Here is an 18,902-nt window from a genome sequence, read left to right on the forward strand (position 1 = left end):
TGTTCTGCAGTCAATTAAAATTTAGCTTCATAATTATTTGGCATGAAAACACGGATAAGATTAAATGATGCAAATACAAAACCTAAATGTTCCCTTAGCATAAAGCAATAATGAGACTTTAGAAGAGTGGACTTCTTTAATCAAAATAAATAATGCACTTGAATAAGAAACTAATTTTAAACAGTTTATAATGAATTATTTTAAGTCATTTCCAAAAAAATTAAGTTAAGCAAATGAAATAAAATGATTTATTAAGCGTCTGTTACTTTGAGGTCTGGAGGGAAAGAGATACTTAAGTATGGATACTAGTTAATTTTTAAATCTCGCTTACTTATCATCGTTTCTATACATAATCACTAGAACATCAAAGCAAGGAAAAATATCTAAGTGGGATTTAGCTGGGATCTCGTGCTCAATCACTATGACGAGTCTCTTACTGGATGTTACATTTAATTCCTCTTTGGAGTGAACTTTGTCTTTCTGTAGTTACCATGCTTACGTAATGTCACTTACCTTTGGAAGTAACTTTCACAGCTCTCTGAAACCATGTCGTGAAAGAGGCCCATTGTTTCTACAACTTGTCTTTTGGTGTCACTAGAGCAGACGATACTATAGCCTGAAATGAAATAGGAGGCCACCGCAACCAGAGCCTCCTTCGGCCAGCGACTGAACCAGTCCATGGTGCAGCCTGATATCAAGCCAGGAAATTTCAAAGAGCGGGCACGGAACTTCTCACCAACCTATCGACAGAAGAGTAAAAAAGCAGTAGAAACACGCAAGGATTATAAGTCAGCCAGAGGGACGTTTATATATTCTGAGCCAATAGCATATGACACCACAAATTCTTTTTCAGGAACCTTCTTGGGCTGCATTAATATGTAAATTAAGTGTCCAGATGAAAGGAAGTAATATTTCCACACTCTCCCCGTCCTAAGACTATATCTGTTCGATTCTAGGAGCTACCTTTTAAGAGGAAACTGACAAACCAGACCTCTTCTAGAGCGAGATGACCAGGACCATGAAAGGCCTGGACACTAGGGCACATGAGAGCAGCAGAAGAAACGGGAGGTGTTTGGTCTAAAAAGGGAACAACTTAGGGAGTCTGCAAAAACTTTCTCCAAATATCTGAAGAGCTGTATGTGGGAGAGGGATCAGGTTCACTTTATAGGACAAATGGAATCACAGGGAAGGGACTTCCCTGGTTAAGAATCCGCCTGCCAATGCAGGGGACATGGGTTCGAGCCCTGGTCCGGGAAGATCCACATGCCACGGAGCAACTAAGCCCATGCGCCACAACTACTGAGCCTGCACTCTAGAGACCGCGGGCCACAAAAACAGAGCCCACGTGCCACAACTACTGAAGCCCGGGCGCCTAGAGCCCGCACTCCACAACAAGAGAAGCCACCGCAATGAGAAGCCTGCGCACCGCAACAAAGAGTAGCCCCCGTTCGCCACAACTAGAGAAAGCCCAGGCACAGTAGCAATGAAGACCCAACACAGCCAAAAATAAATAAATAAATGGGAAAAAAAAGAATCACAGGGGAAAAAACAAAGACAAAATTCCACTGTTTGTAAAGAAGACGTTTCTGGCTATCAGACTATCTAAAAATTAAGCAAGTTGCCCTATAAGTTAGTGAGATACCTCCCCTTCCCCCCAAGAGCAGAGCTGCCCAATAGAACTCTCTGTGATGATGGAAATGTTCTGTATGTGTGCTTTCCAGTATGGTAGCCACTAGCCACAGGTAGCTAGTGAGCACTTGAAACGCAGCTAGTGGGATTGAGAAACTGGATTTTTATTTTTACTTTATTTTAACTGAGCACAATTTAAATGGATACACATGGCTAATGGTTACTATACTGGACAGCACGGTGAGACAGAGACATTCAATCCTACGTCAGGGACATTCTAGGTGGTATGTCTATATTGGAGGTAGAGCTGAACAAGACTACATCACCAAGTCCCTTACAAATCAAATAATCTCTGTCTCTAGGTAATGAAAGTTGTAGGCTAGGCAATAATCACTGATAAGATGAATATTTTAAATTTTCACACTTTGGCATGAGATTTGGGTCAGTGAAGATTGGTGTTAGTAAAGAGTTGATTTTAATTCAATGTAACAAGTGTTCATTTCTGACAAATCATCTCATCAGCGAAAGTACATTCAAAGAACTGAGTACATTCAAAGAAGTAACTCCTCCTACACAGAAATTAATAAAATAAAAACTCACTGGAGAAAAGCAGAGAACGACGTGCAAGTTCTTCCTTGATCTTGAAATGAAGTATTCATACAGATTATCAAAGGTGGGAGGATGGCGAGGTAGCTCCCTTTTCATCACTGATATCAGCCCTTGGGTGATTTCATCCATCTCGTCCCGTGCAAACAAACTGGAGATCTTTGAGGAATAGACAAGAGAGTGTTCAGTATTTTAAGAGTTCCCAACAGCCAATGCACTGCCGAAGTCTGGTCCTTCCCCTCCCCTCCCCTCACATGTCATCTCTTTTCATATTTTTTCCTGCATCTCCACAATCAAATCCCTAGTTTGCCAGAGATTACAAGAGTGCAACTTTTTATTCACTAGCTCAATCAGGAGCAAATTATGTTTCCTTTGGCTCAAATAGCTATTACCAAAAAGCCATCTCCTCTACCATTCCAATCATCTCTTTAAATGTCCAGCGATGCCCTTTGTTCTGACTCACAGTCAGTCTCAACTCTGGTTCCAAAGTAGTTAACTAGATCATGCACCAGTAAGCATCAATACACACCACTGTGAAAGGAAAAGTTCACATGGCAGGTCTGACCTTGAGAAGGGTGTGCTTGCAGGGCTGGCCCTTGCCTGGCATCTGGGAGCTGGGCTTTTGGAATGTCTCCTCCATTACTAATTGATAAGGTTGTTCCACTGTGCCTGGACTATTTATACAAACATTGGGATAGATGGTGAACATCTACTTTCCTTCTGGGAGTCTGGAATTTTGGCAGTTGTGGCCAGGCAGAGAATGACTTACACAACCAGCTCCCAAGAACACCTTGTATTCAGAGTCTCATATGGGCTTCCCGAAACAGAAACAGCACATGTGTTTCTGCACTTCACTTCATGTGGACAGAAAACACATTCTGTATGGACCCTTTAGTGAGAACATAGTAAGTATGCACATGGATTTCCCCAGACTCCCCCAATGTGTCTTTTTCTTTACTGATCCAGCTGTGAATCCTTACTGTGTGGCTGTAATAAATCTTAGCCATAAGTCCAACTATGCTGAGTCCTGTGCAAACTACTAATGAAGTACCAGCATGTGGGTGGTCACAGAAGTGCTGATATAAGTGGTGTCAGCAGTGGTGACACAAACATCTACTTACTTACAGACAGTGGAACTCTTTCAACCATTCTATACTCCTGATTATTAGACAGATAGATAGATAAACTTTGCTTCTCCTAAAATAAATTATAGGATCCAACTGAAGACTGAAGAGACAAATAAGGAACCATATTTAAAATGGAAGAAAGCATATAAAATATCTGGAGATGAACAGCATTAATTTCAGAGAAACTTCAAAAAATCTATTGAACCTTATACATTAATCATTTCTAAAATGAAAAATGGCCTCACTTCTGAAGGGTTGCTGCTTTTTCTATTTGGATTTACATTTTTAAAACACAAGCTCTTTCTCTGCTTTTGAGACATACCTCCCCTGAAGATAGCAGGTTGTTGAGATATTCTAGAAATGCCTCATCTTTTATTTCATTGTCAGTAAAGATAAAAGTGATGCCTTTGCCATCAGCACCAGCAACTTTGTACAAAGCTTTTAAATCCTCTGTTAGGTTACTCACGTTATAAGACCTAAAAAGAGAAGTGGCAGGAAGTTTTAAATTAAAAGTATATATATATATAATCATAATTTATTTCAAAACACAATATAATTCATGATAATTAGAGCATAATCTGCACCTGCTCCAACAGATACTAAGTAACAGTGCCTGCCAGAAAACACAGAGCTAAATAGCTACATGTTACCACTCTACATAAATAGGTTTTATTTAGTTTGAGAAGTGAGAAATGGGGAATTTACCAGAAGTGGCTCAGGAACAATAACTGGGAACAGGGAAATGAACTTTTATTCTCTACAGTCGGACAGTCCTCAGTAACAGATTTTTTTGCCCAAGTGAATATATGTATAATATTTAAAACTAATCTGAAATTTGGGTGAGCTTAGATTGGTGAGAAAACAAGATAAATTACAAATAAAATTAATGATGAATTACATAAAGTGCTCATTTGCATGTCTTACTAAATGGCTAGATTCAAAGAAAGCCTTCAGAAAAAGATGCATTATGCAATGAGATGTAAATAATAGAAGTGTTACAATTATGTGGTTACGGATTACGAAAAGAGAAGATCTTGGTCTTTTGGTTTTTTTTTGTTTACTCTGTTTCCTGCAAAAGGAATGTGCTACCAGAAGCCACGTGATGTGTAAAAATAAAGCAGACATTTTCTTAAGTGTTGCATATAAAGCCGTGTGGGTAGATCGATGAAAGGGATTATAAAGACACCTTTATTTGAAGAAGGCTTCACAGTGCAGGTAATAGGGAGTTTTGTGTAAGCCATAGGGTCTAGTGGAAAGATTATGGGCATCGAAACCAGAAAGACCAGGGTTCAAATCCCTGCTCTGCAGCTTTAGAAAAGTCCTTCATGTTTGTCAACTTGTTTCCTCATCTGCGAAATGAAGATAATCACCTATTTGTAGAGGTTTTTGTGGGCATTAGAGATGATGTAGCATACGTATATTTAAATGAATAAATAGCCTATTTTTAAACTAGGAGTGCCTTAGAAGTCCTTCTGGGTGGCACTTTAGTTAAAAACCTTGTAGACCTTGGCAAAAGGAATGCCATCAAAAAGAGACCGTATGTCCTGTCAAATAATTCCCAAGGGGGAGAATTCATTAAAAAGGGAAACTGGTAAGTTAATTTGCTGAGAAGTAGCTGCACCTATGAGAGCAACACAGCCCACATCCTTCCTCAGAGGTGGTGTGGCCTGGTGCTGTTAGGGTTACCCTCTCACTGACCAGTCAGTTAAGTCACAAAGCCATTTTGCTCATTTTTAAAAATTAAACTGACTGTTAGGTATTGCTTTTGCAATATATAGACACAGTCACAGCACACCCCTCTCTAGGTCCTGACCTCTCTCGTTTCTTTCTTTCATAGCTAAGCTTCTTGAGGAGTTTCTAAACTTATTATCTCTGCTTCTTCACCTCCTTCATGCAACGTGGCTTCTGCCCCCATCCAATGCACTGAAAGTTTTGAAACATTAGTCACCACTTTTCATGCTTTAATTTAATCCACAGTTTCAGGCTAATTCTCTACTTGCTGGGTTTCTGGAAACCACTCCAGGTTTCCTCCTCTGTCTTGTCTCCTCACTCACTCCCCCTTGCATCATTATACCCAGGACTTCTATCTCTAGGAGTATCCTCAGATATGTACAAAAATATTCATAACAGCTATATTTGCAAAAAGAAAACCCCACAAATGTTTATCAGCAGTATACTGGATAAACAAATTGTGGTAATATGTGGTAAAACGGAAGGCTCCACAGCAATAAAAATGAACAAACTACTGCTACATGTAGCATCATGGATGAATCTCACAAACAGTGCAAGCAACAGAAACTGGACACAAAAGAGTAAATCCCATATGATTTGACTGACATAAAGCTAAAAAATGGGCAAAATCGATCAATGGGCTTAGAAATCAGAACATTGTTCCCGTCGGGAGGGTAGTGACTGGGACGGGACCCTGAGGGGTACTTCCGGGTGCTAGTGATGTTTTATTTCTTTATCTGTGAGCTAACTACATAGGTGTACTTACTTTTTGACACCCATGATTTGTGTACATTTCTTTATGTATGTTACACTCAAATACAAAGTTTACTTGAAAAAGAAATACAACGAATTGTTGTAAATTTTTAAGTAAACATTTTACTCCAGTGAAATTAACCATAGAAGAAAACATACCGGCGTGTTTCATTTTATCTTACCTGGTTAATGTTATCTGGAATATTTGATACCCAGCTATAAAAGAAGCCAATCTTGAAAGACTTTGTTTTCCCGAACCACCAACACCCACCAGCAATGCATTTCCACATGATGTTCGGATTATTCGTGAAATCTGTTTTGAAACAAAATAGTATATATTTGAAAATAGAATTCAACTGTTTACATTTGCTTGCACTAAATGGGTCCAATGCTAGAACCACATGCTTCTAGACTACATTAGACTTTTTTCTTTAATGCAAAAGGTTCCATATTGATTTATGCAATTCCAGTTCTTTCCTTGCCCATCTATATTTACATCATGAAAAAGAGAACAAATTGGCCTTCCCATCTCCAATTTCAAAACTATTTTCCGTGTGTGTGTGTGTGTAATTTTATTATTTTCAGACTCAATGGATAATGGAACTGCTCTTCCCAATCTGTAGAAAGAAGTTTAGAATTGCTTTGCTTATTATCATCAGTCTAACACACTGACTTACGTAGACACCTAGCTCTACAACAAATACTACCTCTTTCATATCTCTGCCAATGAAAAATTTTTTAAAGTACCAAAATTCTACTTAAAATGGGGCAGGAAGACATTTGCAGAAAAAAAACTTAGGGAAACAGCCTTTAGCCTTATGTTGCTTTTCTATGGTTGATACCTTCAGGGAGGATAAGGCTCAAATTGTGGCTCGAATCTTATGCAGGCCAATTGGAGACATTGCTAAAAAGCTGTCTTTTACATTAATGTCACTGATTAGGAAGAAAGTCTAGACAGATCACTAAATTCATTATCACTAGTACACAGAATTTTTTTTAATTCAAGTTTTACAGATGGCAGACACCTTGATATGTATCAATTCTATTATATTTTCAATATGTTAATCACTTATGTGGTTTTGCACCCAGAACAGGGTTCCAGGCCCCCAAGATCTAGCCACAGTGGGTACTCGATAATACTTGCTGAATAGATGAATGTGAAACAATCCTAGAGCACCTGGAAATTCACTGGTTTTGTAGAAGATGATTCTGTAATAAACACAGAGTTAACTACCTCCTCTTCATGAAACCTCCCTATCCTACTTTGTTGGAGAAACTCCTTTTTTGATCTACAAACTATACAGATAAACAACTCCTTTCTGCAGCCCTTCAGACTTGGATCAAGCCATGCTCCTTTTCTGGTGCTGCCTCTAGTTGGTTTCTATTTTTTATCAGTCCTATACACCCACCTTTCCCCTTTCCCCATCAGTTTGCCCATAATCTGTAAGCCAATCATGAAATTGACATCTTTTTAAGCATCAACTCTTCCTCCATGGGGAACAGGATTCCCATCACATCAAAATGTAATTTGAGGAGGGAATATTATTTTCATAGGGTTCTCCAGGTTACTGTCTAGGAAAGTAAAACTCTTTGACTCAGCGAGTCAAAAGCTCTGAACACAAAACCCACCAGTTTGCCCTTGAAAAACATTTGCTTCCATGTAGGCGGATTCAAATAAGTGGTTTCTGATTAAGCCTTTGTTTTGTGAGACAGTGAACTGACTCAACCTATAGACTCTCTTCTATACACTACCCAATACTATATATTTATTCTCTGAAAAAGTTTATCTGTGAAATTTACGAAGCTTTTATATGATCTATTTATATCAGTAAACAGTCAATAGTTAGAACCTTAATAAGATGAGTCATTGCATCTTTAAAAAACACCAGATCAAGAGATGTTCCTCTAATGATATCATTGAACTGTCTCTGGTAAAACTGGAGTTTTTCAGACAGAAATTCAAAGGATGGTACCTATGGGTGGGGGGGAGAGAGAAAAAAATAATATTTAAGATGCAAAATTTAGGGAAGCAGCAATTGTAAAGACATTCAAAAGTAATTCTAAAAAAATTTTTTTAAACCTAAAGGATTTCCAAACATTTGTCATGGTTTAGTCGACTTTTAGTTATTTCCATTTTCAGAGGTCTGAAACCTAACTGGTTGGTTTCCAGTATGAAGTCATTCCTGACCTCTTCCTTCAATAACCCCAGCACTTGGGAAAACTGGACAGCTACATGTAAAAGAATGAAATTAGAACACTTCCTACCACCATACACAAAAATAAACTCAAAATGGGTTAAAGACCTAAATGTAAGGCCAGATACTATAAAACTCTTAGAGGAAAACATAGGCAGAACACTCTATGACATAAATCACAGCAAGATTCTTTTTGACCCACCTCCTAGAGAAATGGAAATAAAAACAAACATAAACAAATGGGACCTAATGAAACTCTTTTGCACAGCAAAGGAAACTATAAACAAGACGAAAAGACAACCCTCAGAATGGGAGAAAATATTTGCAAATGAAGCAACTGACAAAGGATTAATCTCTAAAATATACAAGCAGCTCATGTAGCTCAATATCAAAAAAACAAACAACTCAATCCAAAAATGGGCAGAAGACCTAAATAGACATTTCTCCAAAGAATGTATACAGATTGCCAACAAACACATGAAAGGATGCTCAACATCACTAATCATTAGAGAAATGCAAATCAAAACTATGAGGTACCACCTCATACCAGTCAGAATGGCCATCATCAAAAAATCTACAAACAATAAATGCTGGAGAGGGTGTGGAGAAAAGGGAACCCTCTTGCACTGTTGGTCAGAATGTAAATTGATACAGCCACCATGGAGAACAGTATGGAGGTTCCTTAAAAAACTAAAAATAGAACTACCATACGACCCAGCAACCCCACTACTGGGCATATATCCTGAGAAAACCATAATTCAAAAAGAGTCATGTACCACAATGTTCATTGCAGCACTGTTTACAATAGCCAGGACATGGAAGCAACCTAAGTGTCCATCGACAGATGAATGGATAAAGAAGATGTGGCACTTATATACAATGGAATATTACTCAGCCATAAAGAGAAGTGAAACTGAGTTATTTGTAGTGAGGTGGATGGACCTAGAGTCTGTCATACAGAGTGAAGTAAATCAGAAAGAGAAAAACAGTAGTATGCTAACACATATATATGGAATCTAAAAAAAAAAAAGTGGTAGTGATGAACCTAGGGGCAGGACAGGAATAAAGATGCAGACGTAGAGAATGGACCTGAGGACACGGGGAGGGGGAAGGGTAAGCTGAGACAAAGTGAGAGAGTAGCATTGACATATACACACTACCAAATGTAAAATAGATAGCTAGTGGGAAGCAGCTGCATAGCACAGGGAGATCAGCTGGTGCTTTGTGACTACCTGGAGGGGTGGGATAGGGAGGGTGGGAGGGAGGCGCAAGAGGGAGGGATATAGGGATATACGTATACATATAGCTGATTCGCCTTATTATACGGCAGAAACTAACGCAACATTGTAAAGCAATTATACTCCAATAAAAATGTTATAAATAAATTAACTAATTAATTTTAAAAGTTAAATAAGAACCCTAGCACAAACTCCTATCTGTGGTAATTAAGGTTGTAATATAACAAATATATTTCTCAGTTTTTATTTGTTTCTTAATATTGCTTATGGAGCTTTAAAAATGGACAGAACCTTTACATTGTTTATGTAGACAAATTATTCTGAAGTCAATATTCACGTATTTGTTTTGTAAATTGCTTCTCTCCATCTAATTCTTTGACCTACATGCACTTCAGAACTACTGTGTTATGTGACCCTCTTTTAAAAATCTCTTTGGAGTCTTGTTTCAAGTTTCATTAAACCTATACGTTAATTTAGGGAAAACAATGTGTTGCCATTTAACCAAGTAAAGTTTTATCGCGTCTATTCCTAGATATTTTACAAATTTGTTGCTGTTGAATGAAATACTTTTATGTTGTATCTCCTGTCTTGAGATTGTTTGGCAAGAGATGGCAGCCTTTCTCTGTAAAGGGCAAAACAGTAAATATTTTAGGCTTTGTGGCCCATGTGGTCATTCAACTCCACCACTGTAGTGCAAAAGCAGTCATAGAAAACATGTTGTGTTCCAATACAACTTTAACTCTGAACAATGAAATTTGAATTCCATATAATTTTCATGTCACACAATATTATTATTCTTTTGATTCTTTCTACCCATTTAAAAATATAAAAACCCTTCTTAGCTCATGAATCTAACAAAAAACCAGCGGTAGGCTGGATTCGGACCACTGGCTGTGATTTGCCAACCTCTGATATAGACGATAGTTACGCAGTTTTATATTTATATCATACTTGGTCATCTAACGGAACTCTTAGTAGTTGAAACAGATTTTAAATTCTCTTGGATTATATTAAGAGATAACCATATCATCCGCAAATAAGGATATTTTTGGTTTTTCCTATCTGATAATTACATCTATTTTCTTTTTTGTCATTTTTGTTGCACTGCCTAGAACTTTCAAACCAATATTAAATAACTGTGATAATTGTACGTGTACTTGTCTTATATCTGACTTTAATGGGATTTCTGCTAAATTTCATTGAAATTAATATTTTACTTGGTGTATGATGACACGAATCATAACATATAACTATCGTGCAAGTTATGGCAAATATCTGGTTAGGTAAGTGATCCAAAAAGCTGAATATAAATACCAGTTCATAGATTTTGGGCACTTCAAACACAGTGTCTTCGGGTTCATCTCCAGTTGGTTCAGGCATCTCACAGAGAAAATCTACGAAGTATGGTTCAGGAAGAATATACGATCCCGCATCTGGGCTAACATTTTCTTCAACTGCACGAATAAGATGTGCATTAAACCACTGCTCATCATCAGGAGTTATAAATCTGAAACAAAAATACAGGAGTAAAAATGCAAAATAGGAAGCCATCTTTTCTAACTGAACATGGTTTCAACCCCTCTCCACCTCCTCTCAGCCCCCATCCTGTATCTCCATTACCTCAGAACAGGGAAACAATATGTTCTGCCTTCTGACCAGAGGCAGATGTAACCCCAGCCAAGAGAGCTATAATATTGACAGTATCACTTATAGAAAATACTGACAAAGAGTCTCTCCTTGGCCAAACTTAGGCTCTTCTGAATCCTCTTCCCTATTAAGCCCCAATTTTGGACTTCCATGTCCTTCTTTGCACCATCTAATTTTAGCAAGAATCCTATTAAATCCATTTAGCCAGAATCCTCCCAGACCTCCCTTATTTCCTCTTAGTACTTTCGCATCCACCAAACTCCTCCATCCTGTTCCTCAGTTATAAATTCCCACTTTTTCCTTGTTGTATTTGGAGTTGAGCCCAATTTCTCACCCCTACTGCAAAACCTCACTGTATAGGCCCTATACCTCTCATGACAGTCTTGAATAAAGTACAAGAGTCTTATTGTTTCAACAAGTGTCACAAATAACTTTTTTCTTTAACAGTATAGATGAGTCCCATGGGTGAGGTTCAGGGTCCCTAAAACTTGCAATAGAAGCATAGAATTGACAGTCAGTAGTGGGTGAGCATCCTCTTTCTAGGTTTGTGGGCACACAGTATATGAAGGTCCTTTTCAGACGTATGACTTGAGAAGGGTATGGGAGGAAGGAGTGGGATTAACATCTGACAGATACCACCTACGTGGGACATTGTGGTAGGCCCTTTACAGCTTCGTAAGACCAGCATTGCCATCGTATTTTATAGAGGAGGGAACAGAGGCTCAGAAAGATGACTAAGCTTACGTACCAGATGTCACCATGCAGCAGAGCTCTCACTACACAGACCTCAAACTTTTTAGAAACTATACCTAACAAAATTTTCCTCTGAATGTTATCAACGTTCTGATAATGTGGTTATTTTTTTAAATGTCCTGTTGAAATAATACTCAAGGAAATTGGCAGAGCGTTTTCCCACCAGCAGGTGGGAAATGACATCCATGCTTCACAAGCCCCAGAGCAATTTAAGATAATCCTCCTTTATTCTACTTATTTGAGCAGATAATGCAGAAATTATTCTAGTAGTATAAACTACTTATATAGTACATTTAAACTCAAGCACTGTGATATACACCTGTCTGCAATTACTCTGTTGCACTCGTGTTTGAAAAGTGACAGGAGAACAGGAATTGAATCACACTCCTCAGCTTTTACGGTTAACATTCCTTGCCAAATTCTGGAAAGATCTCGCAGATTGAAAATGTAATGGAATTTAGAAGGAGTAGGCAGCATCTTCACCTAGAGTTGGGAAACAAAATGTAATACTCTCAATTTACTTTTCAGATAAAACGAAAAGCACAAGAATGACCACCATCAAAAACTCTACAAACAATAAATGCTGGAGAGGGTGTGGAGAAAAGGGAACCCTCTTGAACTGTTGGTGGGAATGTAAATTGATACAGCCACTATGGAGAACAGTATGGAGGTTCCTTAAAAAATTAAAAATACAACTACCATACGACCCAGCAATCCCACTACTGGGCATATACCCTGAGAAAACCATAATTCAAAAAGAGACATGTACCACAATGTTCATTGCAGCTCTATTTACAATAGCCAGGACATGGAAGCAACCTAAGTGTCCATCGACAGATGAATGGATAAAGAAGATGTGTCACTTATATACAATGGAATATTACTCAGCCATAAAAAGAAATGAAATTGAACTATTTGTAGTGAGGTGGATGGACCTAGAGTCTGTCATACAGAGTGAAGTAAGTCAGAAAGAGAAAAACAAATACCGTATGCTAACACATATATATGGAATCTAAGAAAAAAAAATGGTTCTGAAGAACCTAGGGGCAGGACAGGAATAAAGACGCAGACGTAGAGAATGGACTTGAGGACACGGGGAGGGGGAAAGGTAAGCTGGGACAAAGTGAGAGAGTGACATGGACATATATACACCACCAGTTGTAAAGACATAGCTAGTGGAAAGCAGCTGCATAGCACAGGGAGATCAGCTCGGTGCTTTGTGACTACCTAGAGGGGTGGGATAGGGAGGGTGGGAGGGAGACGCAAGAGGGAGGTGGGCAATATGGGATATATGTATATGTATAGCTGATTCACTTTGTTATACAGCAGAAACTAACGCAACATTGTAAAGCAATTACACTCCAATAAAGATGTTTAAATAATAAATTAATTAATTTTGTAAAAAACCTAAAAACACAACTGCTTTTAGAATGATTTTATTTCATAGTTCCTATTTTAAATAAAATAGGCTGAGTAAATAAACTAAAATAAAGTTTATATTTTTGTCACAGCATTGATGGGAAAAAAGACACATCATAAATAAACCAGCACAGAATTTAAAAGACCCTAAGACCTTGAATAGGATGGACTGAAGAATAATGCCCTGGATGCAGACTCCAACTCTTTTGTTCTACCACCATGAGCTGGCTTTGAACAAGCCACTGTCCCCTGAGTTCTTAAAAATGATGTGAATTGTAGGAATAAGCATTCCTAATCATTATTAACCTTATCAGTGTGTATACGGAAATACATCATAACAAAACACTGAGTGTGAGCTGGCTGTCATTCAGTTAAGAATAATGAATGTTCACGTCTAAAGTCAATAATGATCATCTTCTATAGATGGCTTTGACTAAGGTCCTGAGTGCATTTGGATTTCCACAAATACATTCGTTTATCATGATCTAGATTTCACTTATGGATCCAAACTCAGTCAACATGCTTTCATGTATCTGTATATCTGCAATAAATGGGCAGGCAATTCTGACATACTGCTCTAATTACTTGGTGGTTTTTGTGAGTTTTGCTTGTTTGTTTGAACACTAATTTACTTATTTCTACCCACTTCTAGAATCCAAATAGGCAAAGCTATAACATGACCACAGTCCACATTCTTATAAAGAGAGGTACCAGTTAAGGGATAAATTTGAGGTGTTAGGTGTGGGAAGTATTGCTGGCCAAGTGTAAAGATTGTAGTTGATACCATCAGCATCATTTTTGAAAGTGAAACAATGATAACTCTGGAGATACAAAGCAGACTGCCTACATGACTAATTCAGGAAAGCAAATGCTTTCTTTAGTACCTATTCATGGAATATGTCCTTTCCATATGGAAAAAGTACCCTATTGAGTTTGTAGAGTAATTTCTATAGGCTAATTCACAGTGCAAGTTAAAACAGCAGGTAGCAAGAGGAGATATAGAATAAAGAGAAGTGTTATGTTAACAATCACCTTTCAATTTCCCTCTTTGCTCTCAGTTCCATTCCAAGCTAAAATGTTCGTTCTACTCACCAAAATGTAAAGCGTGCACTTATATTACAAATATGAAAAAATAAAGGGATAAGGCTATGTGAATATTGCTTTTTTTTCTTTCCTGTAAAAGACTGCAGCTAAGATGGCAGCCGTTGGCAACAGAAGCAATTATTCAGTAGAATTAAATAAAGTCCTTTCTTTCCCTTTTCTTCTCATTTATTAACCTGCTTCTTTCCTTATCTTCCAACATTTCCTTTTAACTTTTGTCAGTTTCTTTCTTTTCTCACCTGCTTCTGCTTTAAAGCTATGTAAAGTAATATAAAGTGATATACAAGGCACGAGTGGATTAAAGGAGTGCTTTGTGAAAATGAGAAATTTGAAGAAAAGATACAAAGAAGGCTGCTTATTTGGGGTTGGGGAGAGGAGGAAGATTCATTCATTTTTTGAGTGAATGACTATTTTTGAGCACTTCCCACTACCCTTACAAAGATACCATGGTAAATAGCACAGCTAAATCTGCTGCCATCAGGAACCTTCTATTCGAGTGGGAGAGCCTGACAATAAATAAGAAACAAATATACTGATAAACAGATAGGCAAATCACAATGATAAAAGTCATGGTTAGAAGAAATGACGTAGAGTCAGGAGACAGATAATGCCTGTGATGGGGTGGTGGACAGTTATTTTAGAGAGAATGATCCCAGAAACCCTCTCTGAAGGTAAAAATAATGAGAAAAGAGTCAAACAAAATATAGTGGCCCAGAGGCATGAAAAACTTGGGGTGTTCAAGGCACAGTGAGAAGGGCAGCATGGCTGGAGCAAAACGATGGAAGGGAAGAGGAGTAAGCAGGGGCCGACTCAGGGTGAGTTTCACAGGCCAGAGCTAGGCATTGTGTTTCACTGCAAGTGTAACTGGGAATCTACTGGTGGTTTTTTTTTTTTTTTTTTTTTTTGCGGTTCGTGGGCCTCTCACTGTTGTGGCCTCTCCCGTTGCGGAGCACAGGCTCCGGACGCGCAGGCTCAGTGGCCATGGCTCACGGGCCCAGCCGCTCCGCGGCATGTGGGATCTTCCCGGACCGGGGCACGAACCCGTGTCCCCTGCATCGGCAGGCGGACTCCCAACCACTGCGCCACCAGGGAAGCCCTCTACTGGTGGTTTTAAGAAGGAATGATGATCTCTGATGTGCTGTTTAAAAAGCATTTTAGGACTGTGTAAAGAACAGATTCTGGGAGGGCAAGAAAAGAGCAAGGAGACTGGTTAGGAAGTCGCTGCATGGTCCAGAGAGCAGGCGATGGACCAGGCAGGGTGATCACTGTGAGATGGCAATAAGCGCTCAGCTTCCGTGTATATTTTGAAAGCCTGGTTACTGAGACTTGCTGATGGATTGGATGTAGGGAATAAGAGAGACAAATCAAGGACGGAGCCCTGTATTTTAGCCTGAGAGGCAGGATAATTGATACAAAATTCCGAGGGAGGATCATACTTAAGAACTTGTTAACTTTGAGACGGTTATTAGACATCGAAGCGGTGGTGTCTACTAAGCTGTTGGAAACAAGTCGGGGGACTTCCCAGACTTGGGTCCAGTGGTTAAGACTCTGCGTTTCCAATGCAGGGGGCGCAGGTTCAATCCCTGGTCAGGGAACTAAGATCCCACATACTGTGCAGTGAGGCTAAAAAATTTTTTAAAAAGAAAGAAACAAGTCTGGAGCCGGGCAAAGAGGCCTGGGATGGAAGTGCTGACTTTGAACTCATCAGCACAGAGATGGTGTTTAAAGCCATGAAGCTGGATGAGGCTACCTGAGTACGAATGGAGGTAGAGATGAGGTCCCAACATGGAGATCAAGTGCACTCCAGTATTTAGAGGAGGGGAAAGAGTGGGGACTTAGAAAAGGTAGCCAGTGAGGTAGGAAGAGCAGGAGGCCCTTCTGAAGCCAAGCGAAGAAGTGTTTAGAAGGATCATTTACGTCAAATGCTGCTAAAGCATCAAGTCAGAGGAAGAAGAAACCAACCCTTGGATTTGGCAAGACTGAGGAATTTGGTGACCTTGATGAGAGCAGTGGAAATGAAAACTTGTACAAAACGGGTTAAAGAGGTAAAGAAATGTGAGGAAGTGAAGCTGATAAACATTCATAAAACAAAAGAAGCTTTCATGGAAAGATACCAGGAAGGCCAAAGCTTTCCAGAAAAATATGAATATGGGCATATTAAATTGAACAATAGCCCCACTGGAAAATAGATGGACCTTACCACAGAAAATTACCTCAGACACTCAGACCTTCTGAAATTCCATGCTGGAGCTTCCCCAGGACATAAGCTTCTGCCCAGATGGTGTGTAAGTGGCCAAATGAATGTATACTGAACTATGACAATTAATCCTCATCTCCTTCACCAATTTTTTTTTGCAAATATATCAATCTTGTTTTTTTTTTTTTTTTTTCAAATCTCAGACCTACCCTTAATTGCTTTTTCGTGAGTCTGCCTTCAGACATCTGGTGACAGCCTCAATGCTTACTGAGTTTTACTTAGGGCATTAACCTCTGTATTAAAATCTAGACTATTTTGTTGAGTACATTCCATCCATTTACTAATTCATGCTCCACCTCAGAGAAATCCACAAGTTGGACTTTAAGTCTTGGTTAGCTAAGAATATCTGGAAATCCATGTATTCCCTCAGTCAGTGAACATCTGAGTATCTGACACAGTTTGGCTGTTGGCAGCAGGTAGGGAAGACAGACATACAAAGAGTTACAAATCAGAGTAACAAGTGGAAAAGCAGTGTTCTCGTTTCAGCAAAACTCTACTTTATCCTGGATGCCGTGTCTGGTTCACAGTAATATCTCATATATATGGAAAGCATCATTCAGTCAGAATACTTGCTCCCTGGAAGGAAAAGGTGTCATAAATCTACTTCAGCACCTAATTTGTCTTTTCCAGAAAAACACTACTACCCATGATGTGATGATAACTTCATGAGCCATGAGGTGAGAAATAGGCTGAATAATTGTTGACTTTTTTTTTCTGATTATTGACAACGGATGATTCTGTACCTTAGTCCACTGCCACAGCACTCTGCTCGCTGAAACCAAATTCACAATCATCTCACATATTTCGGGTTTGAACTTTCTGCAAGGATCAAAATACCCACAGCCAATAACTCCTGAAAAATAAACAAGATTGAAGGTATGAGCTTACTATAAGATCACAAGGTACATGTTTATCCCAGTGAATAAATCATTACAAGATGACTAAGCTAGGTGATGTGAAGAATTTCTCTCAAGGAATCAGCTAAGACTGGCAGTCAGCAGTGGGGCTAGCAAAGCTTAGTATGCAGTGATAAGCATTTTATATGTATTAACTCCTTTAATCCTCCCAACATCCTATAAGAAAGAATCTGAGGTAGATATTATTATTATTCCCGTTTTCTTATTTATATTTTTATTGAAGTATAGTCGACATATAATATTTTGGTATTTTCAGGTGTACAACACAGTGATACAAATTTAAAGCATCACACTGGTCAGAATGGCTATCATCAAAAAGTCTACAAATAATAAATGCTGGAGAGGGTGTGGAGGAAAAGGAACCCTCCTACACTGTTGGTGGGAATGTAAATTGGTGCAGCCACTGTAGTGAACAGTGCAGAGGTTCCTTAAAAAACTAAAAATAGATTTACCATATGATCCATCAATCCCACTCCTGTGCATTTATCCAGGGAAAACCACAATTCGAAAAGATACGTGCGCCCCAATGTTCATAGCAGCACTATTTACAATAGCCAAGACAGGGAAGCAATCTAAGTGTCTACTGACAGATGAATGGACAAAGAAGATGTGGTACGTATATACAATGGAATATTACTCAGCCATCAAAAAGAATGAAATAATGCTATTTGCAGCAACATGGATGGAACTAGAGATCACCATACTAAGTGAAGTAAGCCAGGCAAAGACAAATAACATATGATATCACTTATATGGGAATCTGAAAAACATGATACAAATGAACTTATGTACAAAACAGAAATAGACCCACAGAAACAGAAAACAAACTTAAGGTTACCAGGGGGGAAATGGTGGGGAGGGATAAATTGGGAGACTTGTATTGACATATACACACTATTATACAGAAAATAGGTAACTAATAAGGACCTACTGTAAAGCATAGGGAACTATACCCAACATTTTGTAATAACCTAAAAAGGAAAAGAAACAGAAAAAAATAGATATATATGTATGTATAACTTTGCTGTACACCTGAAACTAACACAACATTGCAAATCAACTATACCTCAATTAAAGAAATGATCACCACAGTAAGTCTAGTAGCCATTTGTCACTATACAAAATTATTACTGTATTATTGACTATATTCCTAATTCTGTATATTATATCCCTATGACTTATTTATTTTATAATTGGAAGTTTATACCTCTGAATCCCCTTCACCTATTTCACTCAATTTTCCCATTCTCCTCCCTCTGGCAACCACCAGTTTTTTCTCTGTATCTATGAGTCTGTGTCTGTTTTGTTTTGTTTGTTCATTTGTTTTGTTTTCCAGATTCCATGTATAAGTGAGACCACAGGTATTTGTCTTTCTCTGTCTGACATGACTTGCCATTTGTGACAACACAGATGGACCTAGAGGTTATTATTATTCCCATTTTAATATGAGTTTAGTAACTTGCCCAAGGTCACCCACCTTGTGTGTGGGTGAATCTGAGGTTTGAACCCAGGAAACCTGGCTCTGGAAC

At 38.5% G+C, this 18,902-nt stretch overlaps 1 protein-coding gene across 1 annotated transcript in view; it reads right to left on the minus strand.

Annotated features, from left to right (window-relative positions):
• Positions 1-18,902, minus strand: part of DNAH8 (dynein axonemal heavy chain 8) — a 326,150-nt gene that overhangs the window by 127,384 nt on the left and 179,864 nt on the right. Inside the window, exons 58-65 of the mRNA XM_089918797.1 lie at positions 17,200-17,309; positions 11,999-12,162; positions 10,594-10,786; positions 7,697-7,819; positions 6,029-6,159; positions 3,685-3,838; positions 2,230-2,394; positions 514-740 (exon numbers count right to left, since the gene is read on the minus strand). Of these exons, the coding sequence (XP_089774923.1) occupies positions 514-740; positions 2,230-2,394; positions 3,685-3,838; positions 6,029-6,159; positions 7,697-7,819; positions 10,594-10,786; positions 11,999-12,162; positions 17,200-17,309 (1,267 nt within the window). The remainder of the gene's footprint in view (positions 1-513; positions 741-2,229; positions 2,395-3,684; positions 3,839-6,028; positions 6,160-7,696; positions 7,820-10,593; positions 10,787-11,998; positions 12,163-17,199; positions 17,310-18,902) is intronic.

The sequence above is a fragment of the Delphinapterus leucas genome, chromosome 10 (genome assembly GCF_059928025.1).
Source record: "Delphinapterus leucas isolate spDelLeu-1000000601 "Yukka" chromosome 10, BTC_Dleu_Yukka2, whole genome shotgun sequence".
NCBI lineage: Eukaryota > Metazoa > Chordata > Mammalia > Artiodactyla > Monodontidae > Delphinapterus > Delphinapterus leucas.